Genomic DNA, 21,874 nt, shown 5'->3' with positions numbered 1-21,874 from the left:
TAACCTATCAGATGCACAGTTCAAAACACTGGGGATCAGAAAGCTCACTGAATTGGTTGATTTTGGGCGCAAATTAGATGAAAAGATGCAGGTTACCATAAAAGAGATGCAGGAAGACACACGGAGGAGAGCCAATAGTGAAGGGAAGGAAACTGGGTCTCAAAACAATAGAGTGGACCAGAAGGAAGATAGAATCAACCAAGTAGGAAAGCATGATGAAATAAGAATTCAAAAAAAATGAGGAGAAGCGTAAGAGCATCCAGGACACCTTTAAGCGTTCCAACATCTGAATTATAGGGGTACCAGAATGGGAAGGGGGAAAGCAACAAACTGAGCATGTATTTGAACAAATAATAAAGGAGAACTTCCCCAATCTGGCAAAAGAAATAGTCTTCCAAGAAATCCAGGAAGCTCAGAGGGCGCCAAAGAAGTTGGACCCAAGAAGAAACACACCAAGGCACATCATCATTACATTAGCCAAGGTAAAAATGAAGGAGAGAATCCTAGAAGCAGCAAGAGATAAGGGGACAGTAACCTACAAAGGAGTTCCCATCAGACTGTCAGCTGATGTCTCCAAAGAGACCATACAGGCAAGAAGGAGCTGGAAAGAAATATTCCAAGTCATGAAAGACAAGGACCTACATCCCAGATTGCTCTATCCAGCAAAGCTCTCATTTAGAATGGAAGGGCAGATCAAGTGCTTCTCAGATAAGGTCAAGTTAAAGGAGTTCATCATCACCAAGCCCTTATTTTATGAAATGCTAAAGGGACTTATCTAAGAAAAGAAGATAAAGAAAAGACATGTATAGTAAAAGGACAGCAAACTCACAATTATTAACAACCACACCTAAAGCAAAACCAAAAGAAACTAAGCAAACAACTAGAACAGGAAGAGAACCACAGAAATGGAGGTCACATGGAGGGTTAGCAGCAGGGGGGTGGGAGGAGGAGAGAGGGGGAAAAGGTACAGAGAATAAGTAGCATAGAATGTAGGTTGAAAATAGATAGGGGGAGGGCAAGAATAGTACGGGAAATGTAGAAGCTAAAGAACTCATAAGTATGACACATGGACATGAACTAAAGGGGGGAAACGTGGGTGGGAGAGGGTGTACAGGGTGGAGGGGAGTGAAGGGGGGAAATGGGACAACTGTAATAGCATAATTAATAAAATATATTAAAAAAACGAGAAAGCCAAAACAAGAATGACTGAGCGAGTAGAGCAATGACTCTACATCAGATTTTGCTTTAAGCTTGAATGTTCCTCTCTGGAAACTATTTGGGTGATTCAGAAGACTGCAGCTCTGGGCAACTGGTGATTATTGTAGCTTTGTGACAACACCGCGCCTGTTCATGCATCATGTCTTGTTCAGAGTCTTTTGATGAAACATCAAATCACCCAGGTGACTCAGGCTCACTACAGTCCAGATTTGGCACCCTGTGACTTTTGGCTTTTCTGAAAACTAAAGTCATCTTTGAAAGGATAGAGATTTCAGACCATCATTGAGATTCAGGAAAATACGGACTTCTGGCAAGATGGAGGCATAGGTGGACGCACCGTACTTCCACACACAACCAAGATTAGAACAACAATAATTTAGAGCCAGAATAACACCCAGAACTGACAGAGGATTTATCTGAATGGAAGTTGGACAGCCAAGAAGTTGAAGTAGACCCGTTCATCCAGACCAGTAGGAAGGGAGGAGAGGAAGAGCCAGGCACGGGGCTCGTGGAGATCGGGGAGAACTGGGCACATAAGCCTTCCAGGACACAACGGTGGACCCTGAGTACGCAAGCAGCGGCTGGCGGACCCAGTGAGGCAGCGTTGTGGACCAGGGAAGAGCTCGCAACCCAGGATCCTAGAGAAGGAACTAAGATCCCAGGAGAACAGAGCTACCACCATTGTTCGCCCCCGCCCCCACATACATCATCACAATCTAGCGACTGGGGTGCCCAGCCCAGGGGAACACCTAAGGCTCCACCCTTCACCATAACAAGAGCACCCCGACCTGGAAAAAAAATTTTTTAAAAATTAAAAAAAGGAGAGAGAGAGAGAGAGAGACATGTGTCCAACACAAGAACAGATCAGTTCCCCAGGACTCATCCTTTTGAGCCACCAAGAAATACCTAATCTATCAGATGCACAGTTCAAAACACTGGGGATCAGGAAGCTCACAGAATTGGTTGATTTGGGGCGCAAATTAGATGAAAAGATGCAGGTTACCATAAAAGAGATGCAGGAAGATGCCCAAAGAACCAAAAGTGAAGGGAAGGAAACTGGGACTCAAAACAATAGAGTAGACCAGAAGGAAGAAAAAAACAGTCAACCAGAACAGAATGAAGAAATAAGAATTAAAAAAACACGAGAAGCTTAGGAACCTCCAGGACATCTTTAAACGTTCCAACATCCGAATTATAGGGGTACCAGAAGGGGAAGGGGAAAAGCAACAGATCGAGCATGTATTTGAACAAATAATAAAGGAGAACTTCACCACTCTGGCAAAGGAAATAGACTTCCAAGAAATCCAGGAAGCTCAGAGGGCCCCAAAGAAGTTGGACCCAAGAAGAAACACCAAGTCACATCATCATTACATTAGCCAAGGTAAAAACGAAGGAGAGAATCCTAGAAGCAGCAAGAGATTAGGGGACAGTAACTTACAAAGGAGCTCCCATCAGACTGTCAGCTGATTTCTCCAAAGAGACCATACAGGCAAGAAGGAGCTGGAAAGAAATATTCCAAGTCATGAAAGACAAGGACCTACATCCCAGATTGCTCTATCCAGCAAAGCTCTCATTTAGAATGGAAGGGCAGATCAAGTGCTTCTCAGATAAGGTTAAGTTAAAGGAGTTCATCATCACCAAGCCCTTATTTTATAAAATGTTAAAGGGACTTACCTAAGAAAAGAAGACAAAGAAAAAAACAAGTATAGTAAAAGACAGCAAACGCACAATTATGAACCACACCTAAAGCAAAACCAAAAGAAACCAAGCAAACAGGTAGAACAGGAAGAGAACCACAGAAATGGAGATCACATGGAGGGTTAGCAACAGGAGAGCGGGAGGAGGAGAGAGGGGGAAAAGGTACAGAGAATAGCATAGAATGTAGGTTGAAAATAGGGGGAAGTAAGAATAGTATGGGAAATGTAGAAGCTAAAGAAATATAAGTGTATTCCCAGCCAGGGTACATCCTGGGTTGCAGGCCATAACCCCCAGTAGCCGCACATTGATGTTTCTATCTCTCTCTCTATGTCCCTCCCTTCCTTCCCTAAAAATAAATAAATAAAATCTTTAAAAAAAAAAAGAAATATAAGTATGACACATGGACATGACTAAAGGAGGGGATATGGGTGGGAGAGGGTGTACAGGGTGGAGGGGAGTAAAGGGGGGAAAATGGGACAACTGTAATAGCATAATCAATAAAATATATTTAAAAAATAAGTAAATTCATACAGTTAAAACACACACACACACACACACACACACACACACAGAGATTCAGGAAAATACAACAGGGTAACTAATGGAGATTCCAGGAAAGGATTTTGCAGAGTCTTTTGAACAGTGGAAGAAGTGCTGGGAGAACTGTGGGAAGTCCCCAAGATGCCTACTTAGGGGATGTAGGTATCATTGTCCTATGTACAGTGTTTCTTGTATTTTCTTCATTAACTGTGTCCATTTTGCATGGCATATGGCTGGATACTTTCTGTACAGACCTCATATGGCTTATGAATTTGTTTTTGTGAATCATTATCTAAGGGACAGGATTTTTCTTGGTTTGTTTTAAGTAGATGTTTGAGCTTGTTAAGATGGAAGGTTTCAGGCCCTGGATTGTGTTCAGGAAGAAAGGGCTGAATGGCTGCTGAATTTTCCAATGCCTTGTTTGGCCTTGCCATATAATTTTTCACTCAAGATACAGCAAACTATAGTTCCTTTTCTTTTTTCTTTTTTAAAATTCTTAGTTTATTGATCTTACGAAAAATCTGTATAGTCATCACAGATAAAGTCACTGAAGAATCTTTACTCTTTTCCAATCTCCAGTTCACTTTTTGCCAGCACCAGCATTGGCCTTTGCCTTCCCCCTGACTTTCTTCATTCTGTTCTTCTGTTCCTTTTTCTGTTTTCTTGAGGTCTTCTCATATAGACCATGTCTTGTGAGTCTGTGTTTGGGTTCATTTTCTTTGCATAATCCAAGGAATCATAAATCATGCCAAAGCCAGTTGTCTTGCCACTGTAACAGAGTGCAGCCAGGGGGCCCCCAAAAGAGGGATTTGTAATGGGGTCCAGAACACAGGGTGTCCAGGAAATATTAAAATGTAGGATATCTTCACCCCCACAAGTCTAAACTGGGGGATGGGACACATGGAGAGGGGCCTTTGAGAGTTGTTATGCATTGGAGCAGTTTTACAGCTAATCTCAGGCATGATCGTTTAACAAATCTGTAACTCTTAGGTGGTTTCACGGATATGATAAATAGCTGTGGCCATGCCTTGAACCAGGGAGATGTGAGTGACTTCCACCCAGGATGTAACTAGGAGGCAACCCCCTTGGTTATAGCACCTGCATGAAAGCTCGGAGATGATTGGCTCCACACCATGGGGCCATGCCTGCCCAGACCTACTATGGCAGCCCAGAAAAGCTGGAGAAATACGGGAATGCTGGCAGGTGTAGCCGATTGTGGGAGGAGTTGGAAATGGGTCTGCAGAGGAAGATTGGCGCTGGCATTTAAACCCAGTCAGGGCAGCCATGGATGACAGGTGAGGGGTGGGGGGAAACCTATGCAGGTTTGGCAAGAAAGGAATGGTACCACGTGGCTTTGGTGAGGTTGGGAACCAGACGGCTTTGGGGTTTCCTTTGCGACATAGCTTAGGAAGCTGGAAAGTAAGGTGTAGCAGTGAAGCAGAGCTCTTAGCAGTTTGGAATAATGCAAGACAGAGGCTGTGGGAAGGAAAGGGGTGCAAGGACTCCTGCTGGTGGGCCGTGAGAAGGTGCCATGTGGTTTTGGATTAAAAACTGGATGGAGATCGCTGTGGTGACACAGTTGATGGTGCTGGGAACCTAGGGAGGCTGCCAGCCAAGCACGGATTACTGGGAAGAACTGGGGGCTGCTTGAGCCATGGACTTCTATTCTCTTCCTGAGATACAGTACCTCCCAACTGGGCAAAGTGGGGAAGGAAGGACTGTGTGTGGGGAGGTGGGAGTGTTTTAAGGGACTTTGGGATTTCAGTGAAGACAATAAGTCATTACTCTTAAGTCTGTATAACTTTTGAATAAATAATTCCGTTCCTTTCTATCAATCTCTGACATTGACAGCTGTAATTCCCTGGCGGTGGTCAAGGAGAACCTAGTACAAGAGGAGCCCAGGGGAAGGGGGGTCCATTTGGTAATAATATTTTGTACCCCCCATCAGGTCTGTTCTGTAACACCACCACCGAAATGGGTTCTGAATCCAAACACAATGATAGTATCTGGTGTGGTCTTAATTATACATTTTGGTTAGTTTTCCCCAAATTTCTGTCTTGGGTATCGTTGCCTTTCCAGGGTGAAGGACATCAGTGACCATTTGTTTGCACAGAAGTGGTCTGTTGGTTATGATCTTCCTGGTCTGGATAGTCACTGTGTCGTTCATGATGGCTGCCAATCCAAATCATAGTTATTTTCAACTAATGTAGTATAATGAAAAGAATGTTTCCCAGATCTGCTTTAATCAGTAGTTTAAAATACACGTTTAAAAACTATGATAAGGCATTCTCTAAAGTGTATTTCTTTCTTACCAGCCCAAATCTTGATACTATTTATTTAAAAGAGAGATTTGTGGTACTGAAAGAGAGCAGTTTGCCACTTCAGGGTATGCTGCTTTGGAATGTTGATTATTTTCTGTTGGTTAATTTTAATAAACAGCAGACCTGGGAGAAGCTCTGAAATAGAAGTTACCCTTTGTAAAGAGACATTTACATTTGTAAGGGAAATCTCCATTTGTAAAGGTGTTTCCTTAGCTTTACTCAGCCTGCCTTCACTATCTTGTAGAGAAGCCTTGGACTTAAATCTGCATAATAATCTGAACCTTGTTTACTGTGTTTTTCCTGGTAACTTCCCATAACTTACTTTCTATCCCCAACATCATCTTTTTGTCTTTAGCTGTAAGTAGAACTTAAAGTGATAGCTCCCACCATTTGGGGGAGTTAGTCACTGTACCCATGTATACAGGAGGTTTGTATGTTATTAGACTTTTAATTTGGTCTTCTCCTGTTAACCCATCTTGTGTTCATTTTTTTATTAGTCTAGTCAGAAGAACTTAAAAGGGTAAAGGATAATTTCCCTCCTGTAGGAAATGGAAACTAGTTTAATGGAATTTTTTGCTTAATTGAATTAACATTTCCATAGAATAACAAATTTTTTTCTTACAGGAATAGTTTGTTAATGGGGAGAAGTAGGTGATATGTGAGTAAATAAACGAACAAGAAAATTTTGAATAAAGATACTTGATATAAATTTTCATTTGTGTACTTCAAAGATTCATTTAGTGTAAACCCTGATGAGGAATTTATCTGCTGAGATGGATTCCCCATGGTAGTGAAGGCCCAAATTTTATAAATAGTAAGAGCCTAATTGTCACAGGTCAGCACAGGTAACCAGGTTCTTGGTGATAGCAGACAAAGAATTGAACTGGACACACTTCAGAATTTACAGCACAAGGAGAGGAGATTTATTAAGTGATAGGACACTCCACAGAACATGGGAGCAGGCCAACTCCAACAGAGATTGACCTCTGGGGCTGGAGGTCTTATAGGGTGGCTATCTCCTGGCTGGTTTTGGTGAGCTTTTATTGTGCATGTACAAGTAGTTATATTACTTTAAAACTGCTGTGCATGTGGTCTCCCATGATTTTTCTTGATTGGCCACCAGAGAAGGGGGTCACACAATGTTAATTTATTATAATGCTATTATACTGAAGCAGGAGTCATTTGTTGCATGTTCTGTGCAGGTGCATGCATGATTCACCATGATTCGTGCCTTTCCAGAAAATGAACAACCAGTCTTAGAACAGGGTCTCTGTCCTGGGTTGATATCCTTTATCTTAGCCCTAGGGCGCCTCCAGAGTTTCCTCCTTCCTATCTCCTGCCTCACAAGTGCAGCATCAAATAAATGCACTTGAATCAGATCATCGAATTGCTCCCACCTCAGTCTCTCATGCGTTTCTAACAGTGGCAAGTAAAAACCCTAACATCTACCTTTCCTTGAGCTTTGAGAAGCAAATTTATATAGGGGAGATGTGGGAAATTTGGAGGGGGAAATTCCTAGGGGCAGTACAGACTTGCTGTTTCTCTTGGGAGTAAGAGGTGGGGGAGCTGAAAGGGGAGTTAGTAGTAACACAGCTTCTTCCCAGGCTAGCTCCCTTTGTTTAGGTGTTGTTTCTCTGTATTAGCATTCTTCTCTTCCCCACACCTTTGGTTTGTGGCCACTGAAGCTATTCATTCTCTGGTTAGGGAGGGGATATGTAAACCATTTGCTCTAGGGTGTCCTTGGTTAGGAGAGAAGGGGAGATAACATCTTGCTCAGCTGTAAGTTGTTCCAGTGGTTTGTCCTTAATTTTCTTGTCTCAGTTTCTCCATTCCCTTATTCAGGAATTTTTCTAGCTTCCAACTGTTCTGTCTCAAAAGGAGTGGTTGCATCTTAGATTTCAAATTAAAGGTACTTGAGGTGGAGTGGAACTTACATGGCAGGAAAATTCTTGCTAGGCAACTCAAGCATTGGGACACATAGGGTACCTAGCTAACAGGTCTCTTCTGAATCCCTCTATCTATCATACTTAATTCACCGTAGGCTAAGGTGAAATCCTAAGATTTCCTTCCTGAAGCAGGTTTCTCTTTTTTACTCTCTTAGGCAGGAAAACGGGGAAGGTCAAAGGTTCTTCCAGGGTCCTGTGGAAAACGGGGAAGGTCAAAGGTTCTTTCAGGGTCCTGTTCCTTAATAAACAACTTAAAGTCAATATTCCAAAAAGCAGCTTCAGTCAGAGTGGCAAAACTTTGGTTTCCTCATTCTCTCTCTCTCCCTCTCTCTCCTGCCCGCTCGCACGCTCACGCTCTCTCTGTCTCTCTCTCTGTCTCCATTCGTTTCTTGATGGAACCTAGGTTGCTTCCTTACTTGGCTATTACTGGTAATGGTTCAATGAACATAGGGATGCATATATCTTTTCAAATTATTGTTTTTGGTTTTTCAGATACTCCAAGGTAGAATTTATGTGTCATATGGTACCTTTATTTTTGTTTTTTTTGTTTTTTAATTAAAAAATGTATTTATTCATTTGGGAGTGGGGAACATTGATATGAGAGAAGCATTGATTGGTTGCTTCCCATACACACCCCAGTTAGGAATTGAATCTGCAACCCAGGTATGTGCCCTAAGCAGGAATTAAATCCCCATACCTTTTGGTATATAGGATAATGCTCCAACCAGCTGAGCCACTCTGGCCATTCATCCTCACCTGAGGACATGCTTATTGGTTTTTAGACAGAGGGGAGGGGAAGGAAAGAGAGAGAGGGAAACATCCAGTGGTTGCCTCTTACATGTAATTTAGGCATGTGCCTTGACTGGGAATCAAACCTGTCACCTTTTGGTTTACGGACAGTGCCACAGCCAACTGAGCCTCTAGGGCAGGCCAGGGCTCTATTTTTAAGGTTTTGAGGAATTTCTACTCTGTTTTTCTTAGTGGCTGCACTAATTTATAGTCCCACTGATGGTGTACAAGAGTTTCCTTTTCTCCACAACCTCAACAGCATTTGTTAGCCATTCTGATAGATGTGAGGTGATATCTCATTGTGGTTTTAGATTTACATTTTTCCTTATGATTAGCAGTGAGGTTGAGCATTTTTTCATGTCTCCTGTCTGTCTGTATGTCCTCTTGGGAGAAATGTCTGTTTATGTCCACTGCCAATTTTTTTATTGGGTTGTTTTTTTTTTGTGGTGTCAAGTTATAGATCTTTATAAAGTTTGCTTATTAACCCCTTATCAGATGTATTATTTACAAATCTTCTTCCATGCATTAGTTTGTATTTTCCTTTTGTTGGTTTCCTTCACTATGCAAAAAGTTTTTAGTATGATATAGTTCCATTTATTTATTAATTTTTTTGTTTCCCTTGCTCAAGGAGATATATTTTTGCTGGGTTTAATGTGCTCCCATGTATAATGCTCACCAGTGTCTTGTGTGCATGATACAGAGGGTTATTATACCCATTATCATACCCCTGGTATGTAATCATTATAGCCATGTATAATGCACATCCTTATTTTCCTCTCAGAAATTTGGGCAAAAAAAGTGTGCATTATACACTTAAATACAGTATATTCAGAGATACTCTTAAGAGTAGTGTCAAAGAGTTTACTGCCTATGTTTTCTTCTAAGAGTTTTACAGTTTCAGGTCTAACATTTAAGTCAAGTCTTTAGTTCATTTTTTAAAGATTTTATTTTTTTATTTATTTTTAGAGAGGGAGAGGAGGGAGATAGAGAGAGAGAAACATCAATGTGCGGTTGCTGGGGTCATGGCCTGCAACCCAGGCATGTGCCCTGACTGGGAGTCGAACCTGCGACACTTTGGTTCGCAGCCTGCGCTCAATCCGCTGAGCTACTAGCCAGGGCTAGTTCATTTTGAGTTTATTTTTGTATAGGGTGTAAGAAAGTGAGCCCTGGCTGGTGTGGCTCAGGGGATTGAGTGCTGGCCTGCAAACTAAAGGGTTGCTGGTTTGAGTCCCAGTCAGGGCACATACCTGGATTGCCGGCCAGGTCCCCAGTAGGGGGCATGTGAGAGGCAACCACATATTGATGTTTTTCTCCCTCTCTTTCTCCCTCCCTTCCCCACTGTCTAAAAATAAATAAAATCTTTAAAAGAAAAAGCTATCACATTTTATCTTTTTTCCCTGTATCTGTCCAGTTTTGCCAACACCAGTTATTGAAGAGACTGTCTTTACCCCATTGTATATGTTTGCCTCCTTTGTGGTAGATTAATTGACCATGTAAACAGGGATTTGTTTCTCTGCTTTCTGTTCTATTCCATTGATTTATATATGTTTTTATGTCAGCACCATAGTATTTTGATTATTGTGGTTTTGTAGTATTGTTTGATATCAGGGAACGTGATACCTCCTACTTTGTTCTTTCTGAAGATATCTTTAACCCAGATCTGAATAATAAGTCTACTTTGGAATCATTGGTAATCAAAAAAATAGGTTAAAAATATTGTAAAACTTTATTATAAATTCCTCATCTGTAAATTGATTTATGCTCTGATTCAGTTTATGTCTTACTTATGAGGCAGTTTTTATCCTCAATATTAGAATATTTTACTTCTCTGATACCACTAATACATCTTTTTCATTAGATTTGAAGAGAAAATTAGGTGATGAATTCATTGCAGTTTTTAAAAAATTAGCACAGATTAAGAAGAAGAAAAATCTCTTAGACGTTCTCCCTTTCAGCTCTCATTGGGAACCATTTAAGAAGCTATTCTGTAAACATTTTAAGGAATTTGTCATTTGCCAGAGAGTAACAGAATATAATCCTGGGAGTGAACAAGCACATAAAACATTTCATAGCATCAGCTTGTGTACTGCATATTATTCTGAGAGTACATACTTAGCTTTTTAATGAAAGACTTTTTTTTTTTTATAGGAATATATTTGTCCCAGATGTGAATCAGGCTTTATTGAAGAAGTGACAGATGATTCCAGGTATTGTACAAACTCATGAATAAATCAGGCATTCTGTTACCAAAATTATTTTCTCTCAGCATTGACTGAATGAATAGGAAGGAATTTGTTTTGTAACTTATACTCTGTGCTTAGAGGAAGATGGGTGAGTTTGGAGAGGGAGAAAAGTGGCATAGAGAAGAAGAAAAATGGGAAAATTTGGAAACTGATGTTACAATGAATGTGATGAGATGTATTGTTTCTGATCATGTGTGGCATTTCTTGGTAACCTGTATCCGTAACACAATAAATCTGGTAAATTTTGGTTTATTTTCTGAGATTTTAAGGTTCTTTTAGATTATTGATTACTTTTTAGTGACCACTCTGATGCTCAACTTCACTTACACCTCTTTGGTGGGCTGAGAGTGACATCTGACACAGATATCTAATAAACAGGATATTTTCTAGCCAGGGAAATTGTTATTATTTTGCCATGAGGAGGCCTTGAGTCCTTTTTCTTACTGGATAACAAATATATGCCATCTTCCTACTGTAATACTAATATTTGGATTTGTAATGCTTGAAATTGGCTCTCATTGATCCTTGTAAAGGTACAAAACCTATAAAAAGGGGAAATATTTCTTGAAGTGACTGTTATATATTCCTTGGTTAATACGAACAAAACTATAAAAACTTAATAAAAGCAGAATAACATTGATAGGATGGCTTTTTTGGCTAAATAGTGGCACATTTGTTTATTCGTGGCTGTATGGTTAAACATTAGTTGGACAGTTGAAGTACTGACTGGATAAAAATCTATTCTGAAGCTTTTCATCTTAATTTTGGAGATTTTAATGGCAGTAAGTAATTCCTTTACTATTACTGTTGGCAGAATCTAAACTGGAAAGTCCCTTCCACAACCAGGAAAAACTACACATTTTACAGTATGTACTATTAGTTTAACATTATCAATGATTAATGATTTTGTGTATGAATGAGTTGGAGCTTCTGGGGCTGTATATGGCATGGGATCTAGTTTTTTATAAGCACTTAAATGTTGATCTAATAATCTTGGTTTTAAATATACAATACCAACTCTAAATGTGTAAGATTAGCATGATAGCAAAATTAGCAATTATGTGTGTCATGGATGGCATGCTAATTTGGGTATTTTTTATTTGTGCTTATAATTGCATCAAATAACTTATTTCAAGTACTTAGGTGCTGCATGTATTAAATAAAAAGTATATTGATTGTTGGGTGGCAATTAATGGCTGTACTTCTCTAGTTTTAAATCGTACTTCTAATTCCTTTAGGCCTATATACAAATCATAGTCATAAATGAGGATAGTAACTGTAGGACGGATCTCTCCCAGAAGGGAACTATGAATTCTATGGATCATGTTCTCATTTGACTTAGTCATTCTTTAATTTATGCCTATATAAATTAAAGGTTGTCTTTTTTTTTTTTTAAGATTTTATTTATTTTTAGAGAGGGAAGGGAGGGAGGGAGGGAGAAGGAGAGAAGAGAGAGAGAGGAGAGAGAGAGAGAGAGAGAGGGAGGGAGGGAGGGAGAAACATCAATGTGCGGTTGCTGGGGGTTATGGCCTGCAACCCAGGCATGTACCCTGGCTGGGAATCGAACCTGGGACACTTTGGTTCCCAGTCCGCGCTCAATCCACTGAGCTACGCCAGCCAGGGCTAATTAAAGGTTGTCTTATACAGATGCTATCAATATCAAATACTGCAATCCAAAGATACTGTCTTTTGAAATATTAGTTTTTTAAATGGTTGAAGAAATCTTTTTTTTTTTTGAAGATTTTATTTATTTTTAGAGAGGGAAGGGAGGGAGGGAGAGAGGAGGGAGGGAGGGAAAGAAAGAGAGAGAGAGAGAGAAACATCGATATGTGGTTGTTGGAGGCCGTGGCCTACAACCCAGGCATGTGCCCTGACTGGGAATTGAACCTGCAACACTTTGATTCACGGCCCGTGCTCAATCCACTGAGCTACGCCAGCCAGGGCTTGAAGAAATCTTTTTTTTTTTATTAACAGTCATTGTCTTAGAGGCAGCATGGTGTTTTCTTCTGCAAAGTTCATAAACATTTGCAGATTTGAATACTTACAGTGGTAAGTAGTGGATGATAAAATCTAATGAGGAAATCCTTACATGTAAATATTGGATAATGGGCCCCATTTGCTACTAGACATTTATCTAGAGGGGCACCTTGTAAATTTTCTGAAACTTTGTAACATTTCTCAGAATGGTGGTTGTTTTTATTATCCCTTCCCTATGATTAGTTCTATTACCCTTAAAAAATACTAAGGAATTTTAAGGAAAGGGGGGTTGCTGATGGATTTTAAGGGGGAGCAGAACCTCCAAATGGTTTTAATTACCAAAGCCCTTGGAATTCCTGAAGCTATGTAGTAAAGGCAGGGAACAGCCTGCCTTGGAAGCCTGTCTAGGCTTGAGCAATAAAGTGGGATATATACTGCCGCTCATTTTTTTTTAAAAAGTTATGTGGTAGTTTACTTTCTTATTTGGCATAGATTATAGGGTACTTTAGGTTTGTTCTACATCTGAAGTATTTTTTACAAAAGCATTTTAACTTCTGAAACAAATATAGGTATTAAATAATTTCTAATGAGAGGTTAATATGGCCTGAGAATGAATAAGTATATGAAGAATAGTGTTTGCTTTACTTTTTCGCTTTTGGTTCCTGACTAACCGAGGTGTGTGTTTACTTACTAAGCTCAGCACAATGCCTAGATTGGCATTGTAATTCTGAAGATGAAAGCTACTTATTGTAGAAGCTTTCAGTAGGGTGAGTTGTACATGTTTGTGCACTTAACATGTGTCTCCTGAAGTAAAAGTTGTATCCAGCAGTTTTTGTGGTTCTTTTTCCATCCCCCTTATCCCAAAGCCTTAGCCAGTTTCCTCTCTTAGCAGATTTCACAGGGACAGTATTTCTTCTGTCTTTGGGAATAGACAGTTATTTTATTGTTTACACATGTGACACTAATTTTTTAAGTTAACTCTTATTTCCAAGTTATCAATATAGAATATGATATTACAAAGGTTTTCAAAAGTGGTTATAACAGAGGAGTCATGTAACAGGGCAAATTGCTAAGAGGAGGCAGGAGTGGGGGAAGTAAACTCCTTGGTAGAGTTGAAGATTAAAAGTGCTTTCCCTCTCTGTGAAGGGAGGGGCTGCCAGAGGAGCCCCTTGTGAGCTGCTTGTGACTCAGCAGAAAGGAACTTGTAGAGAATGTAAGGTTCAATACTTCTGCCCCCTTGTGGCAGCTGGAAGAGGGGCAAAGGAAAACTTGGCCGACTTTAGCCCCCAGTGGTTGAAAAGGTGGACACTCCCACAGGCTTCCCATACAAGAAGGATTTTGGAGGAGGACTTTCAAACCAAAGGCAGGAAGAAGCCTCCATCTTGCGAGTGACAGATGCAGGAACTGCTTGGGGCTTGGGGCTTAGTGCCCACATATTCGGAAGCCAGCTGGTGGAAGCAGGGTCCCACGCCAGAATGCATGACTTGCTGGGCACCAGCCCTTTAGACACTGCGACCCTGTGCAGTATGGCATTTGGGTCCTGGACTGCTTCTACTCTCTCGCCCTGAGAGCAGTGCACAGAGGCTGAGATCAACACACAGAGACATGACCTGGGAAGTTCCCTGTGAATGGACCTACCCCAGCACAGCTGTCTAGAGTGATCTGGCAGCATACCCCAGACCCTGAGAGAAAGAGAGCTGCTATGAGGCAATGTTGATTCTGGCACCAGAGAGAGAGGGAGAGGATTTGGAGCTGGAGAGACAAGACCCGTTGGAGTAACAACCTTGGACTACAGATGAGCAATAATGGGGGACTTCTAGATTCAGATTTGGACTTTTAATCTTCTTGGGAGTAGCTGGTTTTCTGTGACTCAGAACAAGCATGTTCCCAGCCCCCTCAAATTGGGAACCATGTTAATAAAAATCCATTTTCTTCCCACAAATCTTCATGTTATGTGTGCACTTGGTGACAGGCTACACTGTACCCCATGTTGCCCAGTTACATGATGAGTGCTCTGTATAGTGCCTGACACATAATAAATACTCTACATATACTTGTATTAATAAAGTACATTCTTTTGGGTGGGGGTAGTATTTATATACCAAGGAAATTGACAAACACTACAAATCAGGGCCTTCCCCTGCCTCTCCCCAGATAACCAAATTTTAAGCATTTACTAGCTTACTGTAATAGACATTTTTTTCAAGTACTTTTTATATATAAAAAAAGAATGTTGAAAACGTTTAAAAGTCTGTTAAATGAAGTTCTTTTCCTTGGTGGAAATAGAGAAGCACTCAATGAAACATGTAAAATATCTTTGTCATCAAGCTGTTTTTTAAACTATTATTTATCTTCTGCATAACCTCTCTTGACGATCTGGAGTTTTCCTCATCAAGCTTAAATGTCTTCTCAGTTTACCCTCAGTACCTTTCAAGTCTTATGAAAGAGAGATGCAGCATTTTTAATGGTAAAGGAGAACCGTTTCAAAAGTAAATTACTTAATAGGCAACTGAACAACACGAATGGCTGGGTTTGACTTGCCTGGTAAGTACTAAATCCTATTAGCTGCTAGTTTGACACTCCTAGGCTGTTGAGTGTCAGAGGGAAAGCAATATATATACTAAGTCCGTTTTGTTTATACACGAAAAGATTAGGTTTGCTTAATTCCAGAGGAATTTCAGAAGATTAAGTTTTAAATAGAAAACATCATAGGTTGAGCAGGCTGAGAAAAGAAAAAATTAAAAATTACATCACCCTCAAGCAGTTCCATCAAGGATGAAATTTCAAATCACATCATGTCTCACACCCAGTTCTTGCTGCAAAATAAATCACTTGAACAGAGTGCAAACCAATTTTTATTTTTAAAGTGTTGTCCTAGTGCTGGCCTTGAGGCTCAGTTGCTTGGAGCGTGGGGGGCAGGGAGGGGGCGTTGTGGGTACCATTCCCCTTCAGGGCACTTGCTTGAGTTACAGGTTGATCCCTGTGGGGTGCAATCCATTGATGTTTTTATCTCTTTCTACCTCCTCTTCCTCTTCCTCTCTAAAATCAATAAACAGAACCTCAGGTGAGGATTTAAAAAAATGTTTTCCTAAGACAGTCTTCTTGAACTTCAAAAGCACATTTTGTAATTACCTATCAAAGGAAACTCAGTATTTCACTCCCCCCCCTTCAGCTGGTGGTATCACTTTTAACTGTTAATAAACTATATTAATTTAAAACTGATTATTCTGTTTGTAAATTCTATATTGAATTACATATAAATGAATTTAATCGTATACAAGCTAAAGTTAAATGAGTCTTTTTCTCTGCCCTTCATTGATTTTATTTTTAGTAATTTCTGTCATTTTTGGAGACACAGCAGTTCATGTCCCTTGTTTGTTAAAAGATTAGTGTTCTGATCATGAGGAGAATAAAAAGAAGTCAGGGACTTTATCAGGGTTTGTGCCTAGCATTGATAACATTTGATTATGGGGTGTGAACTTGACTGCAACTTATTTTGTTTGTTTATTTTAGGGAAAGTGAAGGGCTAAAAAATAATTTGCTAAACTCAGACTCACTGTTAACCTGTATAATTCATTCAGATTTGTTTAAGCCCTTAATTTTCTTAACAAGTTTTTCTACAACCTGGAATTAATTAGGTAAGTGCTTCTCATCAACCTCCCTGCCATTGTAGGCACTGATCACAAACCGTATTTTTCCAGTCTGGCAAGTTTTCTCTCATAAGTGTTCTTGAGATGGATACATGCTATGTTTGTTTCCTCTTTGACACCAAGCTCATTTCAGGAGTGGGGAGCAGTTCCTGCCTAAGAAGTTCTCAGAACACCCTTCTCTCCACCCTAACTGTATGCATAATGTTGAACCCTTCGCTTGGAGGGAGCTCCCTTTTATCTATGCCAAGCAAGACCAATTCTGCAGTGCCTTTCCCAACCTCCTGGATAAAATTGACACGCCTTTCTCTTGCTCCCAGCTGGCAGCACCTGCCTTGTTTTGCTGTGTATAGTGTGCACTTTTTGCCCACATTTTTGAGGAAAAATAAGGATAAGCATTATACATGGGTAGTACTAATTCTAGATCTATATAAATGTTTTTAATTCTTTAATTTATATTTATGTGTTAAAAGTATAACTCTAGAAAACAATAATGATCGATCATATGCAAAATAATTCCCTGAAATACAAAAATGGGTTTTGTTTCTAAATATAAATAAATAAAACATTGAATTAAAAAATTAAAATGAAAGACTTTTTTCCTGAAAGTTCGGGCTAACAATGTGAGTGTGCGTTATACACAGCAAAATGCAGTATCTCCATTGCTTCCCCGCAAGTCACCATCCTCATACTCTATCCAAGTTTTCTGAGGCTTTCTGTGATGCCCAGCAGTGTTCTATGTGTGTTACACCTTAACTTCAGTAATCCTCACCACTACCTTATTTTAAGTGCTGCTGCTATTCTCACTTTATATGCAGGAACACTGAAGCACTGAGGGGTTGGTGTCTGAAAGTTACTCAGCTGGTAGATGACAGAGCAGGAAAGTTCCATGGACTGTGCACTCAAGTGCTCTGCCATACCTCCCTGCTGCATTGAGCTAGCTAACTGTGTAGTTGTTTCTCACATGTTTACACATATGGTACTAATTTAACAACTTTTATTTTCAAGTTCTCAATATAGAATATGGAATTGTAGGGTTTTCAAAAGTGATGAGTGTTTTGTATAATGTCTGATATGTAATAAACACTATACTTATATTAATAAAATACAGTCTTTACCCTCTGAATTTATATTTATGAAAGAAGGGAAAGGGGTGGAAATGAATGGGACAAATTCTAAATATTTATAATGCAAGGTAGAATTTGAATTGAAGTCAGAATGTAGAGGAGTGTGGGGGAATCTCATATGGTTGTTGAGTTCAGAAAAGACTTAATGGAGGAGGTTGCATTTGAGATGAACCTTAAGGATAGGTAGGATAATTAAAGAACAGAATAAACTATTGGGAGAAGGAAAAAAATATAGAGGCCTTTTATAATGTGCTAAATATAGTATCAGACCCCTTACATTGCTACATTTAATCATTCCCAAGTAACACTAACTGTTATTGTCTCAAATGTGTTTATTTGGTGGCTGAATAGTTTTTTAGTGAAACATTATTTTGAGAATCTTGTCTTATTTCTTAGCCTCTTTGAGAATAAATGTTTTTCCACTTTTGCTAAGTCAAATTTGAATTGCATTGCTGGCTCTGTGGGCCCTTCTTCACTGTAATGGCTCTTCTCCCCAATTTATCACTTGATCTTTCTTTGATTTTGTAGTTATAAACAGTTTTTTGTAGATTAATCCACAAGGCAGTTAGTCATAATTTTCTTTGTAGATGTTATGTTGGGATGAGTTCTTTTTCCTTATTGGAGTTTGTTCTCATTGTACCATGCTCTGTTTAGCTTCTGGGAGAGAGGTTTGTTGCTGGGAATAGAATCACTCATTCCTTTTTTTCTTTAGTTTTTTAGGTGGTGGTGGCAGCCGGATGGACAATACCACATCAACACATTTTGCAGAGGTAATTTTTCTTTTAGGTGTAGAAAAGTTTTAGGTTGGATGTTAAAGTCATGACATGCTATTAGTTCATCATGTAGCAGAACTTCAGAATGGATAGGGAAGATGTGGGCAAGAGTAGCCCTTAGAATGGTTTGTTTTCAGCAGCTGGGGCTTTGGCATATTACTTTTGGTAAACCCTTGATTACAATAATAGCCTCTAGCTATTTTAAATCTGGTTGTGCTTTCAGTTGTTTCTGCTTTATTGTGTGTAATAGTGTGAAAATAAAAAGCTTGTGTTTTTGAAACAAAAGAGCAGGCCAGAATGAATTCTTAGTTACCTGCAGGGGAGTTGCCATAAGACTGTCAGCTGATTTCTCAAAAGAAGCTTTGCAGGTTCCAAGGGGATTGCAAGAAATATTCAAAGTCTTAAAAAGTAGGGGCCTACAGCCAAAATTGCTCTACCCAGCAAAGCTATCTTTTAGAATCAAAGGGCAGATAAAGAGCTTCCCATAGAAGGAAAAAACTAAAGAAGTTCATCACTATCAAACCATGATTATATGAAATGTTAAAGGGAGTTATTTAAGAAAAAGAAGATCAAAACTATGAACAATAAAATGTCAATAGATACATACCTATCAACAATTGAATCTAAAAACCAAACCAAGCAAATAAGAAGAACAGAGACAGAATCATAGATATGGAGAGCGTTTTGATGGTTGCCATATGGGAGGTAGGTATTGGGGAAGGAGTAAAGAGTTGAGGGGATTAAGAAGTACAGATAGGGCCCTAACTGGTGTGGCTGAGTGGATTCAGTGCTGGCCTGTGAACCATGGGGTTGCTGGTTTGGTTCCCAGTGAGGGCCTATGCCTGGGTTTCAAGGCTGGGTACCCAGTTGGGAGTGTGTGAGAAGCAACCACACATTGATGTTCCTCTCCCTTCAAAATAAATAAAACCTTTAAAACAAAAGAAGTATAAATAAATAATTACAGAATAGCCAGGGGGATATAAGGGTACAGTATAGGAAATGGAGTAGCCAGAGAATTTGTTCACATAACCCATGGACATGAACACTAGTGTGAGGATCGCCTGAGGAAGTGGGGGTACTGAGTTCAGGGGGCAAAGGGGATAAAATTAGGACAAATATAATATCATAATTAATAAAATATAATTTTTAAAAAGTAGTGTTCAATAAGTCCATGAACCCTGAACTTTTCTCCTTTATCCTCTGAAAATTATCTTAAGACCTCCAGTCCCTCAGGTGTTCATGTTAGGTTTTTGGTCAAGATAATCAATGAAATATTTGAGTATTGTCCTGTTTTATTAAGGGTACTTTTAAAGGTTTTATTTACTTAATTTTAGAGCAAGGGGAAGGGAGGAAGGTGGAGAGAAACATTCATTGGTTGCCTCTCACATGCCCCCAAATGGGGGTCTGGCCTGTGGCCCAGGTGTGTGCCCTGACTGGTAATTGAACCTGTGACCTTTCAGTTTTCAGGCCAGGGTTCAATTCACTGAGCCACACCAGCCAGGGCTATTAAGGGTATTTTCATTTACTTATTGTCTGTAGTATCCAGTGTTAAGTTTTTTTTGTTAACTCAGAACTTCTTGGTGCATTGATACAAGACGGATCATGTCTTTAAACATCCATTTTTATTTTTCATTTGGATACATTGAAAAACATTTAAAATTTATTCTGCTTGCTAGTCCTAGAAGTCTTTCTGATTTAGTATTTTTTTTTTCATGTGTGTGTGGTAAAACAGGTTGCTGCTTACTGATTATGCTTATACAGAAGAAACTTGTCTTACGTTTTTGTGTTAGTTCTCCATGGAAATACATTGGTCTATCAGTTTTATAGTTATGACTCACCTATAGGAGATGCATTAAGAAGAAAAATAAATGTATATAGTCTTTTTCCTAACTTGAGTAATACTAAATCCGGCTCTTATGGTATGAGCTATTTCTTCAGGTGTTAAAGTAATTTTGCTGAACCATAGCCTGTGACTTCATTCTTTAGAGTTTGTAGCAATGCCTAGTTTTCTTTCTGTAGTATTCCGTGGTTACCATGCCTGGATATTTCAGTTTTCTCATTTTTAAACAAAATGTGTTGCATTTAAAAATGAAATTTGTCCCCTGCCTGGTGTGGCTAAGTGGATTGAGTGCCAGACTGGGAACCAAAGGGTCACGGGTTCGATTCCCAGTCAGGGCACATGCCTGGGTTGTGGGTCAGATTCCCAGTTAGGGACGCTCGAGAGGCAACCCAAAAAATTGATCTTTCTCTCCCTCTCCTCCTTCCCCTCTCTAAAAATAGATAAAATCTTTTAAAAATTAAAAAACTAAATTTGTCTTTCTAATATTATAGAAGTTGCTGGGGTTTAAAAAAAGTTAGCTAACTACTGTATTTTGCTGTGTATAGTATGTACTTTTTACCCAAATATTTAAGGGAAAAATAAGGATGTGCATTATACATGGGTAATAGTAAGGGTGCATCTTATTATATGAGCAGCACTAAAATGTTGGTGCGTACTATACACAGGAGCACATTATACATGGCAAAATATGGTAGTCTGTATTCAGTGCTTTAACAGCATTCTGCTAAAAGTAGGGGCAAGAAGCAAATATCATGGCTGCCTTGCCTACAAGGAATTTGTAATTTATTTGGGGAAGAAGTGCAAACACATATGAAGCCAATAAGAAAACAAGAGTGTAAAGAATATAATAAAATTATGGTGGTGTCTGTGTAACTAGCACAGTAGGGAGAGATTAGATTATGTGAGCTGTAGTCTTTAGAAGGTCTTTAGGACAAATAACTTAGTGATATGCCTGGAATCAAATTGCCTGAGTTCAAATATTGGGTTTATCACATATTTACTGCTTATGTAACATGGGCAAAATCACTTCAGATCTTGGTGTATCTGTTTCCTCATCTGTAAATTGGGAAAAATAATACCTCATAGGATTGTTGTGAGGGTTGAGTTGATACATGCCAAGTGTGTAAGCCAATGTGTCTGCTATATAGAATGCTTTATAAATTTTAGTCATTGTTAAGACTTTACGTAGAAGGTAAAACTCTATGGGAAAGGTAAAACAAAGGTTCTTAAAGTGCTGGACACCTGAAGGGTTAGGTGGAATTCCGATGAGCAAAAAGGTGAGAAAAAGATAATATTTATAGGCTGTGAGGTTTTATACTTAGGTCCCTGGGGCGGGGAGGGGAGGCAGAGACTTAGAAAATTATATATAGAAACCAAAGATGTTTTTTCTGCATTTTATTCGGTAATTCCAACAAAGGGCTTATATTCAGTTTTGCTCTGTTTTTCAGCCAGAGCTGCTTGAAAAGGTTATTTTCTATAATTAGGGTTTAGTAGTAGCTGAATTCCTAAAATACTAGATATATTAGGAAAGTCTTAGTTTAAGCAAAATTTCTAACACAGTCAGTATTGATTTTCCTTTATAAGTGTATTTGAGGTGGAAAGAGACTGAGTGAGGATGTAGTGAAGGTGGGAGGAGGCTGGTTGCCAGTAAATGTGAGGGTCAGTGGAGAATGAATATAAAAAATGTTGCTAGCAGCTGATGTGGGACAGTGGATTGAGTGTTGGCCTGTGAACCAAGGGATTGCTGGTTCAATT

The 21,874-nt window shown here is 39.4% G+C and overlaps 1 protein-coding gene across 1 annotated transcript in view; it reads left to right on the top strand.

Annotated features, from left to right (window-relative positions):
- RNF115 (ring finger protein 115) overlaps positions 1-21,874 on the top strand; it is a 79,345-nt gene that overhangs the window by 18,144 nt on the left and 39,327 nt on the right. Inside the window, 2 exon segments of the mRNA XM_028502515.2 lie at positions 10,661-10,719; positions 18,219-18,276. Of these exon segments, the coding sequence (XP_028358316.1) occupies positions 10,661-10,719; positions 18,219-18,276 (117 nt within the window).

The sequence above is a fragment of the Phyllostomus discolor genome, chromosome 14 (assembly GCF_004126475.2).
Source record: "Phyllostomus discolor isolate MPI-MPIP mPhyDis1 chromosome 14, mPhyDis1.pri.v3, whole genome shotgun sequence".
Taxonomy (NCBI): Eukaryota; Metazoa; Chordata; class Mammalia; order Chiroptera; family Phyllostomidae; genus Phyllostomus; species Phyllostomus discolor.
This window is presented reverse-complemented; position numbering and strand designations above follow the sequence as displayed.